The 16,612-nt window shown below is 53.2% G+C and overlaps 7 protein-coding genes across 7 annotated transcripts; 4 read left to right on the top strand and 3 right to left on the bottom strand.

The window, feature by feature from the left end:
• Positions 1-60: 60 nt before the first annotated feature.
• Positions 61-2,050, top strand: AYO20_08357 (hypothetical protein; the record flags this gene model as incomplete). The annotated part of the gene is made up of 3 exons (XM_022646635.1): positions 61-1,245; positions 1,347-1,420; positions 1,561-2,050. 3 exons carry the CDS (start codon positions 61-63, stop codon positions 2,048-2,050), a joined length of 1,749 nt encoding a protein of 582 aa, XP_022497366.1.
• A 949-nt stretch (positions 2,051-2,999) lies between these two features.
• AYO20_08356 (hypothetical protein) lies at positions 3,000-4,173 on the bottom strand (the record flags this gene model as incomplete). Its single annotated transcript, XM_022646634.1, has 6 exons — positions 3,000-3,161; positions 3,213-3,532; positions 3,589-3,719; positions 3,793-3,815; positions 3,971-3,996; positions 4,080-4,173. 6 exons carry the CDS (start codon positions 4,171-4,173, stop codon positions 3,000-3,002), a joined length of 756 nt encoding a protein of 251 aa, XP_022497365.1.
• A 1,279-nt stretch (positions 4,174-5,452) lies between these two features.
• Positions 5,453-6,848, bottom strand: AYO20_08355 (flap endonuclease 1, variant; the record flags this gene model as incomplete). The annotated part of the gene is made up of 4 exons (XM_022646633.1): positions 5,453-5,974; positions 6,025-6,644; positions 6,734-6,781; positions 6,836-6,848. 4 exons carry the CDS (start codon positions 6,846-6,848, stop codon positions 5,453-5,455), a joined length of 1,203 nt encoding a protein of 400 aa, XP_022497364.1.
• Positions 6,849-7,450: 602 nt separating this feature from the next.
• AYO20_08354 (hypothetical protein) lies at positions 7,451-8,728 on the top strand (the record flags this gene model as incomplete). Its single annotated transcript, XM_022646632.1, has 1 exon — positions 7,451-8,728. The coding sequence occupies one exon, from the start codon at positions 7,451-7,453 to the stop codon at positions 8,726-8,728; it is 1,278 nt and encodes a 425-aa protein (XP_022497363.1).
• A 1,259-nt stretch (positions 8,729-9,987) lies between these two features.
• On the top strand, positions 9,988-10,739 carry AYO20_08353 (ubiquitin-conjugating enzyme E2-16 kDa; the record flags this gene model as incomplete). The annotated part of the gene is made up of 5 exons (XM_022646631.1): positions 9,988-10,031; positions 10,133-10,178; positions 10,274-10,303; positions 10,361-10,544; positions 10,600-10,739. 5 exons carry the CDS (start codon positions 9,988-9,990, stop codon positions 10,737-10,739), a joined length of 444 nt encoding a protein of 147 aa, XP_022497362.1.
• Positions 10,740-12,383: 1,644 nt separating this feature from the next.
• AYO20_08352 (hypothetical protein) lies at positions 12,384-14,283 on the top strand (the record flags this gene model as incomplete). The annotated part of the gene is made up of 2 exons (XM_022646630.1): positions 12,384-13,937; positions 14,008-14,283. 2 exons carry the CDS (start codon positions 12,384-12,386, stop codon positions 14,281-14,283), a joined length of 1,830 nt encoding a protein of 609 aa, XP_022497361.1.
• A 1,033-nt stretch (positions 14,284-15,316) lies between these two features.
• Positions 15,317-16,283, bottom strand: AYO20_08351 (hypothetical protein; the record flags this gene model as incomplete). The annotated part of the gene is made up of 2 exons (XM_022646629.1): positions 15,317-15,795; positions 15,872-16,283. 2 exons carry the CDS (start codon positions 16,281-16,283, stop codon positions 15,317-15,319), a joined length of 891 nt encoding a protein of 296 aa, XP_022497360.1.
• Between the last annotated feature and the right edge of the window lie 329 nt (positions 16,284-16,612).

Below are 16,612 nucleotides of genomic sequence, written 5' to 3'. Positions count from 1 at the left end.
GGGGAATCCCGCTCTCGGCTCAAAACAAAAGGAGGACCAGGTGGCCAAAGGCAAAAAGAGATGGCGTGGATCTCGATCCTGGCCACGCTCTACGGGCTGTGGGTTGCCTCGACGCTCTGGAATCTCTTCAAGAATTATCTGTCGGCGCGCAAGACGGGGCTCCCCATCATCGTCTTCCCGCTCAACAGTTACCACCCGATATGGATGATCGTGTCGGTGCCCCTGCGGCCGTTGTTCGAAAAGTTCCTGCCCGACTGGATGTACGAGCCGATCAACCTGGCCACGTACGGGTTCGAGTTCCGCAGCAAGACGGCCGTCTTCGACAAACGCGGGCCGGCGGTGATCCTCGTGACGGCCGGTTCCAACGAGCTGAGTCTGATGGATCCGGAACTGGCCTCGGAGGTGCTGAAGCGCATCAAGGACTTCCCCAACACGGACATTGGCGGCGTCGTCCTCAACATCTTCGGCCCCAGCCTGATCACCAGCGATGGCGAGAACTGGGCGCGACAGCGGCGACTCATCGCCCCGAACATCAACGAGAAGATCAGCGGGCTCGTCTTCGGGGAGTCGTGTCGACAGACACGCGAGATGCTGGCGTCGTACGTCGACGATCTCAAGGGCGTGACCGACGACACGATGCGCGGCATGAAGCAGATCGCCATCAATGTGCTGGGCGTCGCGGGATTCGGCATCTCCCAGCCGTGGAAGGAGGGGAAGTCGAGCCGCCCCAAGGGTTACCGGACGACGTACATGGAGGCGACCAGGACTGTGGTGGAGAACATCATTGAGGCCGCCGTGCTGCCGGCCAAGCTGCTCACGCTGCCCATATTCGCGCCGGCGTGGCAGATCATCGGGCACGCGAAGAACGAGTTCCCCGTGCACACGAGGGAGATGCTGGAGAACGAGCGAAAGCTGCAACGCGACAGCCCCGAGCCCCGGAGTAACCTTATGAGCATGCTGGTTCGCCTCGCGGACTCGTCCAAGCCCCAAGGCGATGCGGACTCGAAGAACACGCAGGGCCTCTCGGAGGCGGAGATCCTGGGGAACCTCTTCATCTTCACGAGCGCTGGGTTCGACACGACGGCAAACACCATGGCCTACGCGCTGGCCCTGTTGGCCACGTACCCGGAATGGCAGGACTGGCTGTATGAGGAGATCAAGGTGGTTGTGGGGGCCGCCACAGACGCAGAGAGTCTCGAGTACACGGAGGTCTATCCTCGTCTGCCACGGTGTTTGGCGCTTATGGTAAGCCCTCATGCCCCTCTCGAGGCGCATGGAGAACCAAGATCCGTCTTCATCGATCTCCTCCAGCCGCTCGGGGAAGAGCACATGTGATTCAAGGAAAGATTGCTAACCGTGTCTTCTCCGGTCACTTCGAACAGTTGGAAACGATGCGATTCTTCCCACCCTTGACACACATGTGAGTATCTGTCCCTCAAGATCGTCCACGACACTATTTATCGAGCGCCAATCCCCTGAAGCTGGCCTCCCTTGTTACCTTTCGAGAAGAAGAGGGCAGAGAGAGCCGGAACATATCCCGTACTAACGATAAGTCCACAGCGCGAAACAGACGAACTCGACGCACGACGTCTCGATAACGACACCCTCGGGCCGATCGTACTACATCCCCACCAAGACCATCGTCTACATCAACACAGTATCCCTGCACCTCGACCCACGCACCTGGGGCGACGACGCCACGACGTTCCGGCCGTCGCGGTGGCTCGTCTCGCCCGACGAAGCCCCCTCACGCACCAGCGCGGCGTACACGATCGGGCAGAACATCCGGTCGATGCCCAAGGGGACGTTCCTGCCGTGGTCGGCGGGCCCGCGGTCGTGCCCGGGCCAGAAGATGTCGCAGGTCGAGTTTGTCAGCGTCTTCATGACCATCTTCGCCAGGTACCGCTGCGAGGCTGTCAAGGTCCACGACGACGAGACCCCGGACGAGATCCGCGCCCGCTTCGAGGCCGTCATGAGAGACAGCCAGCCCAAGTTGACGCTGCAGATGGCGAGGAATCGGGACTTGAAACTGCGCTGGGTGGAGCGGTGACTCCGAGGGCATTTAGAGGGACAACATGTCCACAGCATATCTCGTCCCTCTCGCGACGCAAGGATATAAAGAAAAACTTTGGTCGAAAGGAGAGTCAGAGGTCGGCTTCGATAGCACATGTTGAGAACTCACAACCGACTCTTGCCTGCCCCTACTCGAGAGGCCCAGGAAGCCCTTTACCAACAGGATCCTGCCAAACCGCGTCAAAGGAGAGTAAGCAACACCAGAACAATAGGGCTGGCGACTTGTCTGCCAAATGCACCTCGAAAAACTTCCTGGACATGTGAACATCAGTATCTACTGTAGCTTCCCCTCCTCAACAAGAAGTATCAGCCACCTCGGATGGGGCTAGAGGTCCCCTGCAAGCCATCTGCTACTACATACACTTTGGACAAGGTCGTTGCTACATGGGAAGCAGAAACCATTTGAAGTTTTAAGGCGGGTTTTGATTTGTGTATCAGATATCTGCAGAGCGACAGCTCTCCTTATCCACGCCGCCGACAAGTCAGCAGAGCGCAACAAGTGAGCTTTCCCTCACACGCGCTCTCCCGTATCATTTGTCTTGCTGTAGTGTCTCAAACCACACTGCCCGTATCAGTTCCCATTGTCCAGTCCGCAAAATACCCCAACGCCGAAAACACAAGCATTCCTCTTAAACACGTCAACCCAAAATCGACACCCAGTAACATATACCCAGTACAGGCGTAAAGAGCCGACGAAGAATCTTCATGACGCGAGAGACTGAAAGATGACGATGACTGGTACCGGCGACCGTTCTCGCTCGCTTGACGCCCATCCACCCTTGCAAGCCGCTCGCTTCCCTCACCCCTTCAACATGATTCCAAATACATGATACAAAAAAAGAACAAGCAGCACATGTCAGGTCATAACAGCAACATGATCGAAAAGCCGGGAGCTTCTCGTCGAGGTTCGGTTCGAGCTGTGACCTTTAGGCCGCTGCCGCTGAAGCCTTGGGTGCGGCGCCTTTCTTCGTTGTTGCGGCCTTCTTCGGGGCGGCCTTCTTGGTCCCTGTGGTGGCCTTTTGCTTGGTCACTCGTCCTGACTTGGTCTTCTTCAAGACTGGGGGGGGAGCATCGGTAACAGCAGGTGCCTGGACGACAAGTCAGTAATACATCCCGTTGAATCGCGACACTGATCATACCGGTGCTTCGGCCTTTGTCTTTGTCTTGGGTGCTCTCTTAGTAGCAGTGTTGGCCTTGGGCTTAGCGGCGGTGGCGGCCTTCTTCGGAGCAGCTGCTTTCTTTGCTTTGGTGGCGGCAGTCTTGGGTTTGGCGACAGTCTTGGTCTTGGGAGCCTTGGGTTTGGCCTCTTTGGCCTCTTTGGCTTCCTTGGGGGCCTTCTCCTTCTTCACAAGGGTTAGGACACTAGGGCCGACAATGAGCACAGTGCGACGAACCTTGACAGCCTTCTTCTCAGCAGGCTTGGCTTCCTTCTTTGCCAGCTTCACTGGACCCGAGGGACCTAATCACAGCAACTCAGTATGAAAACATCAGGACCATGTCAAGACAAGACTATACCCTTGGGCTGTTGGAAATCACCCTTCTCGACACCAGTCTTCAATGCCTTGTTGAAAAGAGAATCGAACTGCGTCTCGGAGGTGACGGTGATATTGTTGTTTGCCTTGACATACTTCTTGATGGCTTGTCGGCTGGGATCAGAGTCAGCAGCTGGTCTAGTGTCCGGAAAGCCCGGCGACGATGAGGTATAGACGAGAGACTCACCTGCTACCATTGCGTTCCTTAAGCTGCATGTCCAAACGCGTCAGTATCACAGCCAAATAGTAAAAAAGTTATAGACAATCGCGACGAATCTCTTGTGCCCTCCTATGCTTCATGCTGGTGACAAAGATAGGCGATCTTCCGAGGGCATCGAGGTTGTCGCAAGATATAGTGCACTTACGTTCAGGATGGCTTCCTTGATCATATCTGATACAGAGTCAGCATTGACACGCGACAACGACAGGACTGAGTCCGACGCGATGCGACCACGCGACGGCTGAGAAACGTACCTTTGTATGAGGCATGAGCGGGTGCGGCAGCAGGCTTCTTGTCCTTTGAGTCTTTGAGACCGGGGGCGACTTTCTTGGGTCCGGGTGCAACCATTGTGACGGGTAAGGTGAGTTTGGGATGAAAAATTGATGGATAGAGAGAATGGAAATGGTGTCAATTGGACGTGAGAGAGAACGGTAGGCGAGCTTTGGGTTGAGTAGACGGGGAAGGAAAGATGAGAGATGAGAGATGAGAATGGGCAATGGGCTGCTGCGAGCGCGCGAGGCGGGGGAGACAACGGATACTTTATACCTTGCATGTGACGTGTGGTTGATCCCGCGAGCTGTGATGGTCTTCAGCCAATCATATTGTTCTGCCAGCGGAACTCAAAAATCCTGGGCGGCCAGAATTATTATCATCCATTTTCCCTCGCATTTTCCCTCCCGCCAGGAGGAAATCGAAAGACACGAAACTCTCCCACCCCGGCAAGCGGATCAACAACACAAGGTCAGATCACGCGCGGCAGACACCAAGAAACCTGGCTCCAAGCTACCTCCCACCATCATCCCCATCCTTGATCTGGTCATTTTCTCTTCTCTTTTCCCATCATTGTCAAGCTCTCCTTCACTTTCACTTTCACTTTCCCTTCACTTCTCTTCTTCTCCACTTCACGCCACACCCTGTAGCCTGCATCTAAGTTTTGTTGCCTAATTCACCCATGACCATCTACCATGGACTCACCCGTGTCAGATAGGGTTTCTTTGTTGACGTTCAGGGATGGAGACTTGTCAAGGCGCTGTCGAGCTGTTGTGTCTGTCAATGTCGACCCTTAATGCTGCTCCTTGTAGTCTAGATCTGTCAATCCGATATGAACTCTCGCTGTTATTGAAAACGCGCTCAGGTTCAGGGGGGCATTAATCTATCGCGGACACGTGAATTCAGTTTCTCAAAGTGGAGACTGTGCTCGTTCCATCTAATGTCAAACTGAATTGTGACATGGAAGTGCAGTTGATGACAATGTTCGTTTGCGCCTGTTGATAACTCGAGAGACTGGAGGGCAGGATGAATCAAGCTCAGCCATTGGGAATGAGGGGATCTGATCTGCCGGATCATGTGAGATGTTCCCGGACAGGTTAGAGCCAATCCTATCTCAACCTTTCCTGTCATCTGTGCCCAGCGCGACATTCTTGTACGTGGCGTGAGCAACAATGGCCTACCCTGCGGTGCCTGCCTGCCTGCACCCTCCAGAACGCCATGCTGTGTGCCTATTACTTGTAGGACTGTATTGTACACAGTAGTTTTGAAGCCTGCCATCGCCCATGAACCTCATGCGTCATAAAATGCATGCCATCTGCCCAAATAAACACCTGCGCTTGTGCCTCGCTCCCTCTTTTCAGGTCGACAGATGTGCCTTGGACTTTGTCTCTTTCTTGGTCTTGGCCTCTTCCTTCTTTTTCTTCTTTGCTTCCGCAATCTTCTCGTCATGTTTGCGTTTCAGGCTCTTTTTCTCCTCCTCCGTCTTGGGGACAGCCTTGAAAAACCCCTCGAGTCGCGACTGTTGGGCTGTTTTGACGTTTTTCTGTAATTTCTGCGCCGCACTTCGGACACGGTCCTCGTTGAACCCCTTCTCGTGAACCAGGAATTGCACGAGACCCTCGACATCAGGAGCTTCCCACTTGAAGTCGCATTCCGGATCGTCGGCAGATCGCACGTCTGGGTGTAGAAACAGTTCTCTCGCCTCCTTGTACGGCCAGTCTTCCGGAATTGTATATCTCTTTTTGGTGTCGTTCTCAATGAAATCAACAACTCCCTCCAAAGAACCGTGCTCCCGGATGAGCTTCAACGCAGTATTGGGGCCGACTTTGGGGATTGGGTCGAGATAGTCGCACCCCAAAAGTATACATAGGTCGATAAACTGGACGAGTCAGTTGGTTACAACTGGTTGGCACTCTGGGAGAGTTATACCTGATTTCTGTCCATACCAAGTCCCTCCAAGGTCTTATCGAGATGTATCTCTTGAATGGGTTCCTTGCGCTGTTCACTGAATGTCAGGTGGCGGAGCAAGATTGGTGAGTTGAACGTCAAAGTGTCCATGTCTTCAGACGCTGCTGCATACACCTTCCCAGCGCGCGCTAGAACTGCACACTGAGCCTCCGCCTCGGTGGGAGCCACAATATACGGAATGCCCATCAACTTCAGCAACCGTCGACACTCTTCGTTATGCTCTCTCGTGACTCTGACTGTGCGCCGTGAGAATTTCTCAACCTCTTCAGCGGTGCCCGTCTCTTTTGCCTCTTCATGCTGATCGCTCGCCTCGTTCTTCCGAGCAAAGCGCTTCGCCAATTCGCCAGATTTAAGCTTGGGGGGAGCGCCGTCGAAAACGTAGAGTGGTTTAATGCCATTGTCGACCATGCGCAAAGTGCGGTAGAACATGCCCATAAGATGAGACGTGGTTTCACCCGTATCAGACATGAGCTGTTGGCCATCTGAGCGGACCGCTATCAGGAAGCTGTAGATGCTCATCGACCTGTGCAAGTCAGTCGTCTGTTTCGCCGATTCGGTGAGTTGCACAAAGCCTACGCGTCCTAGCACATCAATGTCAGTAAGAGTACCCGCGATGGACAGCAGTCACTTACTATTGCAACCTTCCTCCCAAAGTGGTTCTTGATCTCACCAGTCTTGATGGCATCAGGCGCCTCTTCGGCGATGACATGGTAGAGTTCTGCTGACAGTGAGCTTGTTGAGGCCTGACAACTAGCTGAGCAATGTCACATACGTTTAATCCCCATGGTGAGAGGACGCTGTGCTTCTTACAGATCGGTTGAGTGAACGTTGGAAGTGAATCGCATGACAAGAAGCCGCAGGACGAAAATGCGCGTAAAGTGACCCGCAGAACCGCGTTTCGCGCCTGTAGGATGGGCCTAAGTGAATGACGTATATGACTGCATGCGTACTCCAGAAGCTCCTCCGCAGCTGCGACCAATTGAGTACTACTGCCGACTTTGAGACTGTGTAGTGCAGCATCACCAGCATTGGTCTTGTATAATTCTAAGAAAGAGACCCTTGTCTCTGAGATGAGCTATAGACTTTTGTCAGTCCGGCAATCCGTCGAGTCTCAGAAAGACGTCTCCGCAAACTCTTGCGAACCCTCGTGTCTTTCAAGTGGCGATGTGAACGCCTCTGTTTCGGAGATTCTCTAATTCCTTAGCACTTGAGTCGCAGGTACATTGACAAATCGCCTCGGCAATTTGGTAGTGTATAGCACATATTGAATCACCTCGCTGATCTCCACGCCTATAATTTTCGCCATTTCTCTTTCAAATTTGAGACTATCCTTTCCTTCGTCTCTCTCTCTCCTCTTGCACTCGCTCCTGTGGACTCACTCCTCATGATGTCACGATCCCTCCTTCGTCGAGCTGCGCGGGCGCGCTTGTCACCGACAGCGAATCCCGCCCCTCGCCGGCATGCTTCCTCAGTTACAGCTTTCAAATGGGAGGACCCTCTCAACCTGTCAAACTTTCTCACCGAGGAAGAACAAGCGATCCAAGAAACGGCACACTCGTACTGCCAGGAGCGCCTGCTACCCAGGGTTCTGGAAGCCTACCGCAAGGAGGATTACGACAAGACAATCTTACAAGAGATGGGCGAGCTAGGTCTCCTGGGTGCCACAATAAAAGGTCACGGATGTGCAGGCGTGAGCAATGTAGCTGCTGGGCTGATAACGCGGGAAGTGGAAAGAGTTGACTCGGGTTATCGGTCAGGCATGTCTGTCCAAAGCTCCTTAGTTATGGGACCTATAGATGAGTTTGGATCACAAGAACAAAAAGACAAATTCTTGGAGAAGCTGGCCAGAGGCCAACTGGTTGGCTGTTTCGGTCTGACGGAGCCCAATCATGGCTCCGACCCAGGTTCTATGGAGACAACTGCGAAGCCACATCCGTCCAAGGAAGGATACTTCTCGCTCTCGGGCGCAAAGACCTGGATCACGAACTCGCCAATCGCGGATGTACTGCTTGTGTGGGCGAAATTGCAAGAAACAGGCAAGATCAGAGGGTTTTTGGTCGAGAGAGAGAAGTGTCCTCCAGGAACACTCGAGACACCACCCATAAAGGACAAAAACGGACTTCGCGCATCGATAACGGGCATGATCCAGCTCGACGATTGCCCCGTCCCCAAGGAAAATATGTTCCCCGATGTTGAAGGTCTCAGAGGTCCGTTCAATTGCCTCAACTCGGCACGGTATGGCATCGCTTGGGGAACCATCGGTGCCCTCGAAGACTGCATCAGCCGGGCCAGAGAATATGCCCTAGAAAGGAAGCAATTCAAGAACAACCCCATTGCCAAGTATCAGCTCGTTCAGAAGAAGCTGGCCGATGCTGCCACAGATGCGGCTTTTGGGCTTGCCGCTGCATATCAAGTCGGCCGTCTCAAGGATGTGGGCAAAGCTCTTCCAGAAATGATTTCGATGATCAAGAGACAGAACTGTGATCGAGCGTTGGTGAATGCCAGACATCTCCAGGAGATATTTGGTGGAAACGCCGTCAGCGACGAGTACCACATTGGGCGTCACGTTGCGAATCTGTTTGTGACGCAGACATATGAAGGGCAGAGTGATATACACGCCTTGATCCTGGGCCGTGCTATTACTGGGCTGCAGGCATTCTGCTAAGGGTAAAGCGACTCGTCTATTCGACAGCTCAACCATCGAGTCTCAATCCCACACCTATCCCACACTCAGCATGTCTTCTGCGATCACGATTGGCATCCCCATCTTGCGGTCCAGTGGCAACAAGTCATCGCCAGTGCATTGATCAACCCCATCCTCGATGAAGCCAGAGAGCTGTCTTCCAGTGTCTAACAAGCACGATACCGAATTGCAGACTTCAACATAGTTGTGGATACCATGCCCACGAACAGTACATGACTTGAACATCTGCGGTATATGTCGGCGAACACTGATATTGACCATTTAGAGGTATATATTCAACCTCCAACAGCTATACCTGGTCTCCAGCAGGCGGCTGCAGGGAGAAACAGTAAATAAGCGATTGCAGCATGAAAATGAATGTTAGTCTCCGGCAAACATTGTTCTCAAAATGTTCAACTTCGCATACGATAGATACGTCGATGGCATCATCGTCATGGTGGCCACGTGAGGTTTTGCTCCAGTAAGCCAGTAGTGTTCCTGACTCAGAAGGTCGGAGAGACGGAATGAACAATTATTATTATTGTTACCTTGTACTGTTTCTGAGCCAACGTCTGGTCGAATATTTGTTGATGGGTTCCGCGTTGTCGCAGGCAATGCTTTGTCAGAAAGAAATCTAATGACAACAGATGACAGGAAATATGGCCTCGCTGCGGTGGCGAAGCCAGGAAAAAGTTGACGCCCAAGTGGATTTCATTGGGCGAAGGCGGCATCCAGGCAAAGGCACCCACCCAAGCCACCCACGCACCGCCCACGCCCACCCGCCTTGCCTGAGGTTCAGCGTCCGGCGTCGCTTGTAGTCAGAGATGCGCCCCTCGCTCCCTCGCTCTGCCTGCCCGCTGGGTGCCGCCATTACTGCGTCCAGCACCTTCTGCGACCCGCCAAGCGTGAACGCCCTTCTTTCAGTTTAAACTGCGATCCAGTCGGCTGAAAGTCGATCTCTCTTCCCTTTCACCACTGACTGCATAACAACCAACTTCACCAAACCGATCAAACCTCGTTGACAATACCGTCTCCTCTCCTGGGACACCCTCATCGTCACCTCTAATTCTTAAATCTCTCCTTCGCACATTCCTCAGGTTCGTCCGCTATCCTTTATTCTATCAGCCCATTACCAACCACTTTAGAGTTGACTCAGATAATAGCCCCACGTTCCGCTCGATATCAACCACCTTCGGCCTCAAAATCCTCCCTCCCTACTCAGAAAACCCATATTTTCAGCCATGGCTCTGAAGCGAATCAACAAGGAACTCACAGATCTTGGCCGGTGAGTCCTATCTGCTCTCTGGATGCTGCGAGCGGCAAATTCGGGCCTTGTAAAATCATACGGGCTTGTTTGGACAGCTATACTGATAAGTTGGAATATAGTGATCCTCCCTCCTCATGCTCAGCCGGTCCTATGGGCGATGATCTGGTAAGTATACAGTTCTGGAGAGCGGTCGAAACCGACGAGGTCACCGCGCAGACACGACCTCCTGCACCTGAATCACTGGCTGACATATGAATCAGTTTCACTGGCAAGCAACCATCATGGGTCCCGTAAGTTATCAAAGCTGTTTGGCTCAAGATGATTCCGGAACTGACCAAATTTTTCAGAGTGATAGCCCATTTCAAGGCGGTGTCTTCTTCCTGGCCATCCATTTCCCCACAGACTACCCCTTCAAGCCACCGAAGGTCAATTTCACAACTCGAATTTACCATCCCAATATCAACTCCAACGGCAGTATCTGCCTTGATATCCTTCGAGACCAGTGGAGTCCGGCTCTGACAATATCGAAAGGTTTGCACGATCGCCTCCTCCTCGATACGAAAACAACGTGCTAATATTTGATCAGTCCTTCTATCCATCTGCTCTATGCTTACCGACCCTAACCCCGACGATCCACTTGTTCCAGAGATTGCTCATGTCTACAAGACCGACCGCGCTCGATACGAAGCAACCGCCAGAGAATGGACGAGGAAGTTCGCAATCTAGTGCCTATGATAGAATGGGCGGTGGTGGTTGTTGATAGGTGGTGCTCGGCAGTGCCAAGCGGCAGGGGCTACGAGCTGCGTTAGATGAGAATTGGCAGCGTTTGGTACCGAGTGACAGCAACGATGACAGCCATTACACGAGGGTTTTGCTAGATGACCCCCAGCTCCACGGATGCGGTTGGCAGAGTATGACATATGCATTACACCAAGGAATGCAATGACTGGCAATGGGAGAAACAGGCGCCGACGTTATGGAGGGATGTTTATGTCCAGCAGCACGATCTCGGATGAATTCTTATGATGCATACAACAGGGCGTGCTTTAAGGGAACCGACAACTGTGCTTCTTGCTTACCCGAACATGTGGTTTCTTATCCTCTTGGCCATTGCCGTGCTCAATCGTCTCAGTTCCATCCATCCACATTTCAAACCTCGATGTCAACGTCTGGACAGGCGGTGACGCTTGAGATTTGATGCTGCAGCCGCCTTGCCCCAACCTGACAAGGAGTAATCCGTAGGCTGCCGAATGACCGCATGCATGGCCAAGGTGGATGGGACAAAACCAGGCCACCCAATTAGAGGGCGATTTCGGGCTGCGAAGAGCGTACTCCGGAGGAGGATGAGGCTGCGAGGCCTGTGATTGTGCGCAGGCGCACGTGCCCTCCGAAAGGTGATCCAGACTTGATCATAGTTGCATGGCCTGGTGGATAATAATGGCAGTCGTACGTTACATGCCAATGCGCATGTGTAGGAAAGCCTTGCATCAACTGAAACAAGGAGGCTGAGCGGCAAACCCCAACGAGACGTCCAGAGAGTTGGTTTTTCTGCACCGGCTGGCCCGTTTCGGAGCCCCCCCAACCCCTGGCGCGTTTCACCAAGCCTCATCCACCACGCATCGCCGCCAAATCATCGTTCTTCGAAGCCTCCTTACGACCTTTTCGAAGTCGGTCTCGAAAGCTCCGTCAACAGCGTCTGGGTTTCGCTTCTGATCGGGTCTCGACGCCTGTCACGCTCTCCTCGGCCACTATGTGGATATTCAAGCACTGGGCTCTGTGCCCCGATTGACCACCGCTTCCCCCGTCTGTGGGCTCTGGCCTGCGGGATCTACACCTGCCACAACTCCCCCTGAAAACTGCAGGAAAAAGGTCGACAAACTCTGTCATGCCGCCGATGTCTATTATGTAGCGAGAAGCGCCGAAGGGGGAGGGGAGAATGTACTACAATTGTGGTCCTATTTCTCGATCGTCCTGGTCCCTTGGTCGTTCTGTTTACTTGTGCTGATCATCTTCGTTTCTTCACTTGCCCGGTGCGACGTCTTCGCTTTTTTTGCATAGATTCGGGGTTGAACCACTTTCATTTCGCTTCTAACACGCCGAGACAGGCTCGTGCGGCGCTGAAACTCCCCAGGTATCCGACTTGTACGAGGCAAGTATACCCAAGTCCTTAGCGAACCGGTGATTTCCTTCATACTAATACTGTGTCAAGACTGTGTTTCGAAAAAGTCGTGAGAAGACCGTCTCGAGTCCGAACCCTGCCACAGCATCTGTCGCCGAATTGCAGTGTGCAGTGGACCAGTCCTGGAAACAAAATCGTATCAGGTAGTTCTAGACCGCAGTTCTTGGACCTTACATTATCATCTTCACGCCATGGACACGTCGATGCCTCCGCCCTACCCTTCCTACTTCTACGACAAGCCGCTGGGACGGTCCAACACTACGACGCACAATAATGCTCCAATGTATTACATCGAGAAGCCGTTGGCCAGGTCAAACACGTCGTCGACCACTTCGACGATGACGGAACGCACAAGATCAACTCCTCTGTCGAGGATGTTGCTGTCCGGGGAGGTGAGCGGCGAGGCGCCTCGGGACCTGAACATGAGAGAGAAGTTTGAGAGGTGGATGGTCAACGAAGGCTCGAGGAGGATAGTGGTGGGAGTGTTCGTGCTGGTACACGGACTGGTCTTTGGCTTCGGCTTCATGAACTACCAACTCAAGGACAACTTGACTGGGGCCCGGGCGACATTTGGCATCACATATCCTATTGCGCGGTCGGCCGCACTGGTCCTGCACTTCGACGTCGCCTTGATCCTCTTCCCCGTCTGCCGGACGCTGATATCCTTACTCCGTCAAACGCCCCTGAACAGCATTGTCCCCTTCGACAAGAACCTCACCTTCCACAAACTCGTCGCCTACTCGATCGTCTTCTTCACCTGGGTGCACACCATTGCGCATTGGAATAACTTTGCTCAGCTCGCGGCGAAGCAGAACCTGGGTTTCGTCGGCTTTCTGAAAGCAAACTTTGTCACAGGCCCGGGTTGGTCTGGCTATGTTATGCTCTTTGCTTTGATGGCGATGCTCTTTACGTCAATCGAGAAGCCGCGTCGCGCCAATTACGAGCGGTTCTGGTCCGTCCACCACCTCTTCATCGTGTTCTTCGTCTTCTGGTCCGTGCATGGCGCTTTTTGCATGATCAAGTCCGATACCGCCCCTTTCTGCTTCGGGACGGGCGTGTTCTGGGAATACTGGATGTACGGAGGCTTCGCGTACCTCTTGGAGAGAGTCCTTCGCGAGATCCGCGGCCGACACAAGACCTTCGTCACCAAGGTTATCCAACACCCTAGCAATGTTGTGGAGATCCAGATGCACAAGGAGAAGACGAAGACACGGGCGGGCCAATATATCTTCCTCTGCTGCCCTGAGGTCTCGATCTGGCAGTACCATCCGTTCACCCTGACGTCTGCACCAGAAGAAGACTATATCTCGGTGCACGTACGGATGGTGGGCAACTTCACCAAAGCTCTCGGTAAAGCGCTCGGTTGCGAGGACAGCAAAGGCCGGGGCGACGGTAAAGGAGACGGTCGCAAAATGCCTCGTTCCGAAGTTGTATCCATGGCTCCTGGGGGGCTGCAGAAGCTTCTTCCGCGAATCTACGTTGATGGCCCGTTTGGATCCGCCTCGGAGGATGTGTTCAAGTTTGAGACAGCCGTGCTGGTCGGCGCGGGTATCGGAGTGACGCCATTTGCCAGCATCCTCAAGTCCATCTGGTACCGCATGAGCCAAGGTCGCGACAATCAGACACGGTTGAAGAAGGTCTACTTCTTCTGGATTTGCCGCGACTTTGGCTCACTGGAGTGGTTCAAGAGTTTGCTCACGGCCATCGAAGCTCAAGATAAACAACACGCCATCGAGATCCACGCTGTATGTTCTCCCCTTTCTCCTGAGCCATGTTCTCTCACAGCCACATTTTGCTAACTGGTTTCGTCTTTAGTATCTCACCGCCAAGATCTCTGCTGCAGACGCCAACAATATCATGCTCAACAGCAGTGACACAGACGCCATTACGGGGCTACGCACACCGACGAACTTTGGCCGTCCGAACTGGGACATGGTTTTCCGGGCCATCCGAAAATTGCATTCTCCTGGCGAGGCGGGTGTATTCTTCTGTGGTCCCAAAGGTCTGGGCTCGCAGTTACACATACTGTGTAACATGTATAGTGAAGGCGACAAGGGTTTCAGCTTCGTCTGGGGCAAAGAGAACTTTTAATGTCCCGGTGCTTTTTCCTCTCAACTTGACTTACTTTGTTGCGATTCAGAAGCGTTTGTACCAAATGTTGGATACTGGAGGGACAATTGGACTCAGCTCAAGGCAAGACTTTGACTTATATTTTCAGCAAATCTGGGAAATTGGGGCAGCAGCCAACAGCCATGGATGGATCCGCGAGACCTGTGTCCGTCCCCAGGCACGTCGACGCCATGGTTCGACCTCAACAATGGACATTACATACATACATGGTGTCCTCTGCCACCACAGTTTGGCACTTCCCCATTGGGGGGCGGGAGGGAATGCCATGTTTGTTTTGTACCAACCAACCTTATGTTTTCAAATAGAAGATACCACGATACATCATCACATCACTCGGTCAACGAGGCTTTTTACGAGGCGATATATATAGAAGAGAATTTGAGGATTTTTTTCAGAAAAAGGCGAAAAAAAAAACAGAGGGACCGGTTTTTTTACCTTGTCATTGTAAGCGGGAGCCTTGTCTCTACCTCGTCCCTCGTCCTTTGGTTCTAGCCATATGTAATACTTTACCACGTACACAACGTGGGAGATCCGTCCGTTATCCCGCTGTTGCTTCCAGTCAGAGGTGTGACTCTCTCGCGGGCGGCTTGAAGAACATGCATCGTGTGGTGTGTGGTGTGCTGTCGTATCATTCTCGAGTAACCGCCCATCAGCTCTTCAAGCGCCGGCAAGGACAGTAAAAAAAAATAATCCAATCTCTATCCCTATTCTCTCCCTCCAATGAAAAAACCCCAACAAACAAAACTTGATAATCCGACCTGCGGGGATAATATATTCGTCAATAAAACGAGCCCTAGAAAATTAGTATCTGCTTTCTGGAGGGAAAAACGCCCCATTGTCTGTCCGTCCATCCGTCCGTCCGTGGGTATGTATGTATGTATGTATCCAGAGCCGGTACCACCGTTGCCCAAATATCCATCTCTTGATATTGTTTTTGTTTGCAAACACATCAAAACAAAACATTGGCGATAGTTGCCTTTCTGTCTTTCTCCCATCAAGATCGCAGGAGGACGCTCTGTCTGTTGTTATCTTTGAGGTTGTAGATGGACAGGACCCTCCTGACGGCCCTGCCACTCCCAGGCTTCAACAGCGCGTTGAGCTCGCTCCCATGGAACACGGCGAAGAGAAGCACCGTGGTGAGCATCAGCACGGCGTCGAAGACGTAGAGGAACACCTCGTGCGAGATCAGGTAGCCGTCGTTGCCCTGGCCGTACTCGATGAGGCGGAAGAGGGATCGAATCAGGATGAGCAGGCTGCCGGCGTAGAGGGTGTAGATGTGTTGTTTCCAAGCGGTGGCGATGTCGACGTCGGCGAGGACCTTGGACGTCGGCGCGCGGTGCATCCGCACGTGGAATATCAGGCCCACGACGACGAAGAAGGAGAAGAAGATGACCTGCACGACCAGGCCGCCGATGATGATGTTCTTGCCCGTGTCCATGGACGACGCGGTCCCGCTGGACATGATCCCTCCACCTGCAGGGTGTGATGGTCAGTATCAGTCTTGCGTGCCGAAGAGCGTGCTCTATCGAAGGGGGGTAAAGGATCTCACCAGAGGATTGCATCAAGAAAGAGAGGACATCGCCCGCAACGAAGACCTTTGTCAGCCACCGCGGGTTCATGAGCGAGTACTTCCTCCCGTCCGTCAACAGGATGATCCGTCCGAGCTCCATGTAGATGGTGGCCGCGAAGAGCGCCGGAGCGACGAGGATCAGGACCGTCTGCAGCACGTAGCCGCCCACGCTCCAGTTCGGGGTCTCTTGAGCCCCGATCGCCCGTCCAACATATCCGATGGCCTCAAAGTACCCGCCGACGCAGAAGGGGATGAAGAACCAGGTCCGCGTCCGGATGAGCTGGTACGTGTGCAGAAAAGACGCGACTGCGAACAAGATGACGAAGATGACGGCTGCGACGAGGGAGGGGTCGTAGTGGTAGAGTTTAAAGTCCGAGTTGTCGTTGGCCATTTTTGTCGGTTGAAGTTGTTCAGGCGAGAGGCTTCTCGTGGGTGACAAGAGAAGGGGGATGGGAGTCAACGCAGCAGAAATGCAAATGCAATGAACAACGCAGAAGGCAATTCTCTTTTTTTAAGGCTAAAGCATGAAGGTAGAGGAGACGAGGAGTGCAAGGTTCAAACCTCTTCAATTTATACACATATACCCAGTACCCCATCTCATGTTGTCCTGTCCATACTTTGCTTTGCCTGCTGCCTGCCTGGCCGGCGGATAATGCGTCTCTATTCATTGTGATGGTGGAACCATGACAAGGTCGCGGATTGAATGCGTCGGGTAAGTCG

The sequence above is a fragment of the Fonsecaea nubica genome (assembly GCF_001646965.1).
Source record: "Fonsecaea nubica strain CBS 269.64 chromosome Unknown Scaff65, whole genome shotgun sequence".
Taxonomy (NCBI): domain Eukaryota; kingdom Fungi; phylum Ascomycota; class Eurotiomycetes; order Chaetothyriales; family Herpotrichiellaceae; genus Fonsecaea; species Fonsecaea nubica.
Note: the sequence above shows the minus strand (reverse complement) of the source record. Positions and strands in the feature narration are given on the sequence as shown.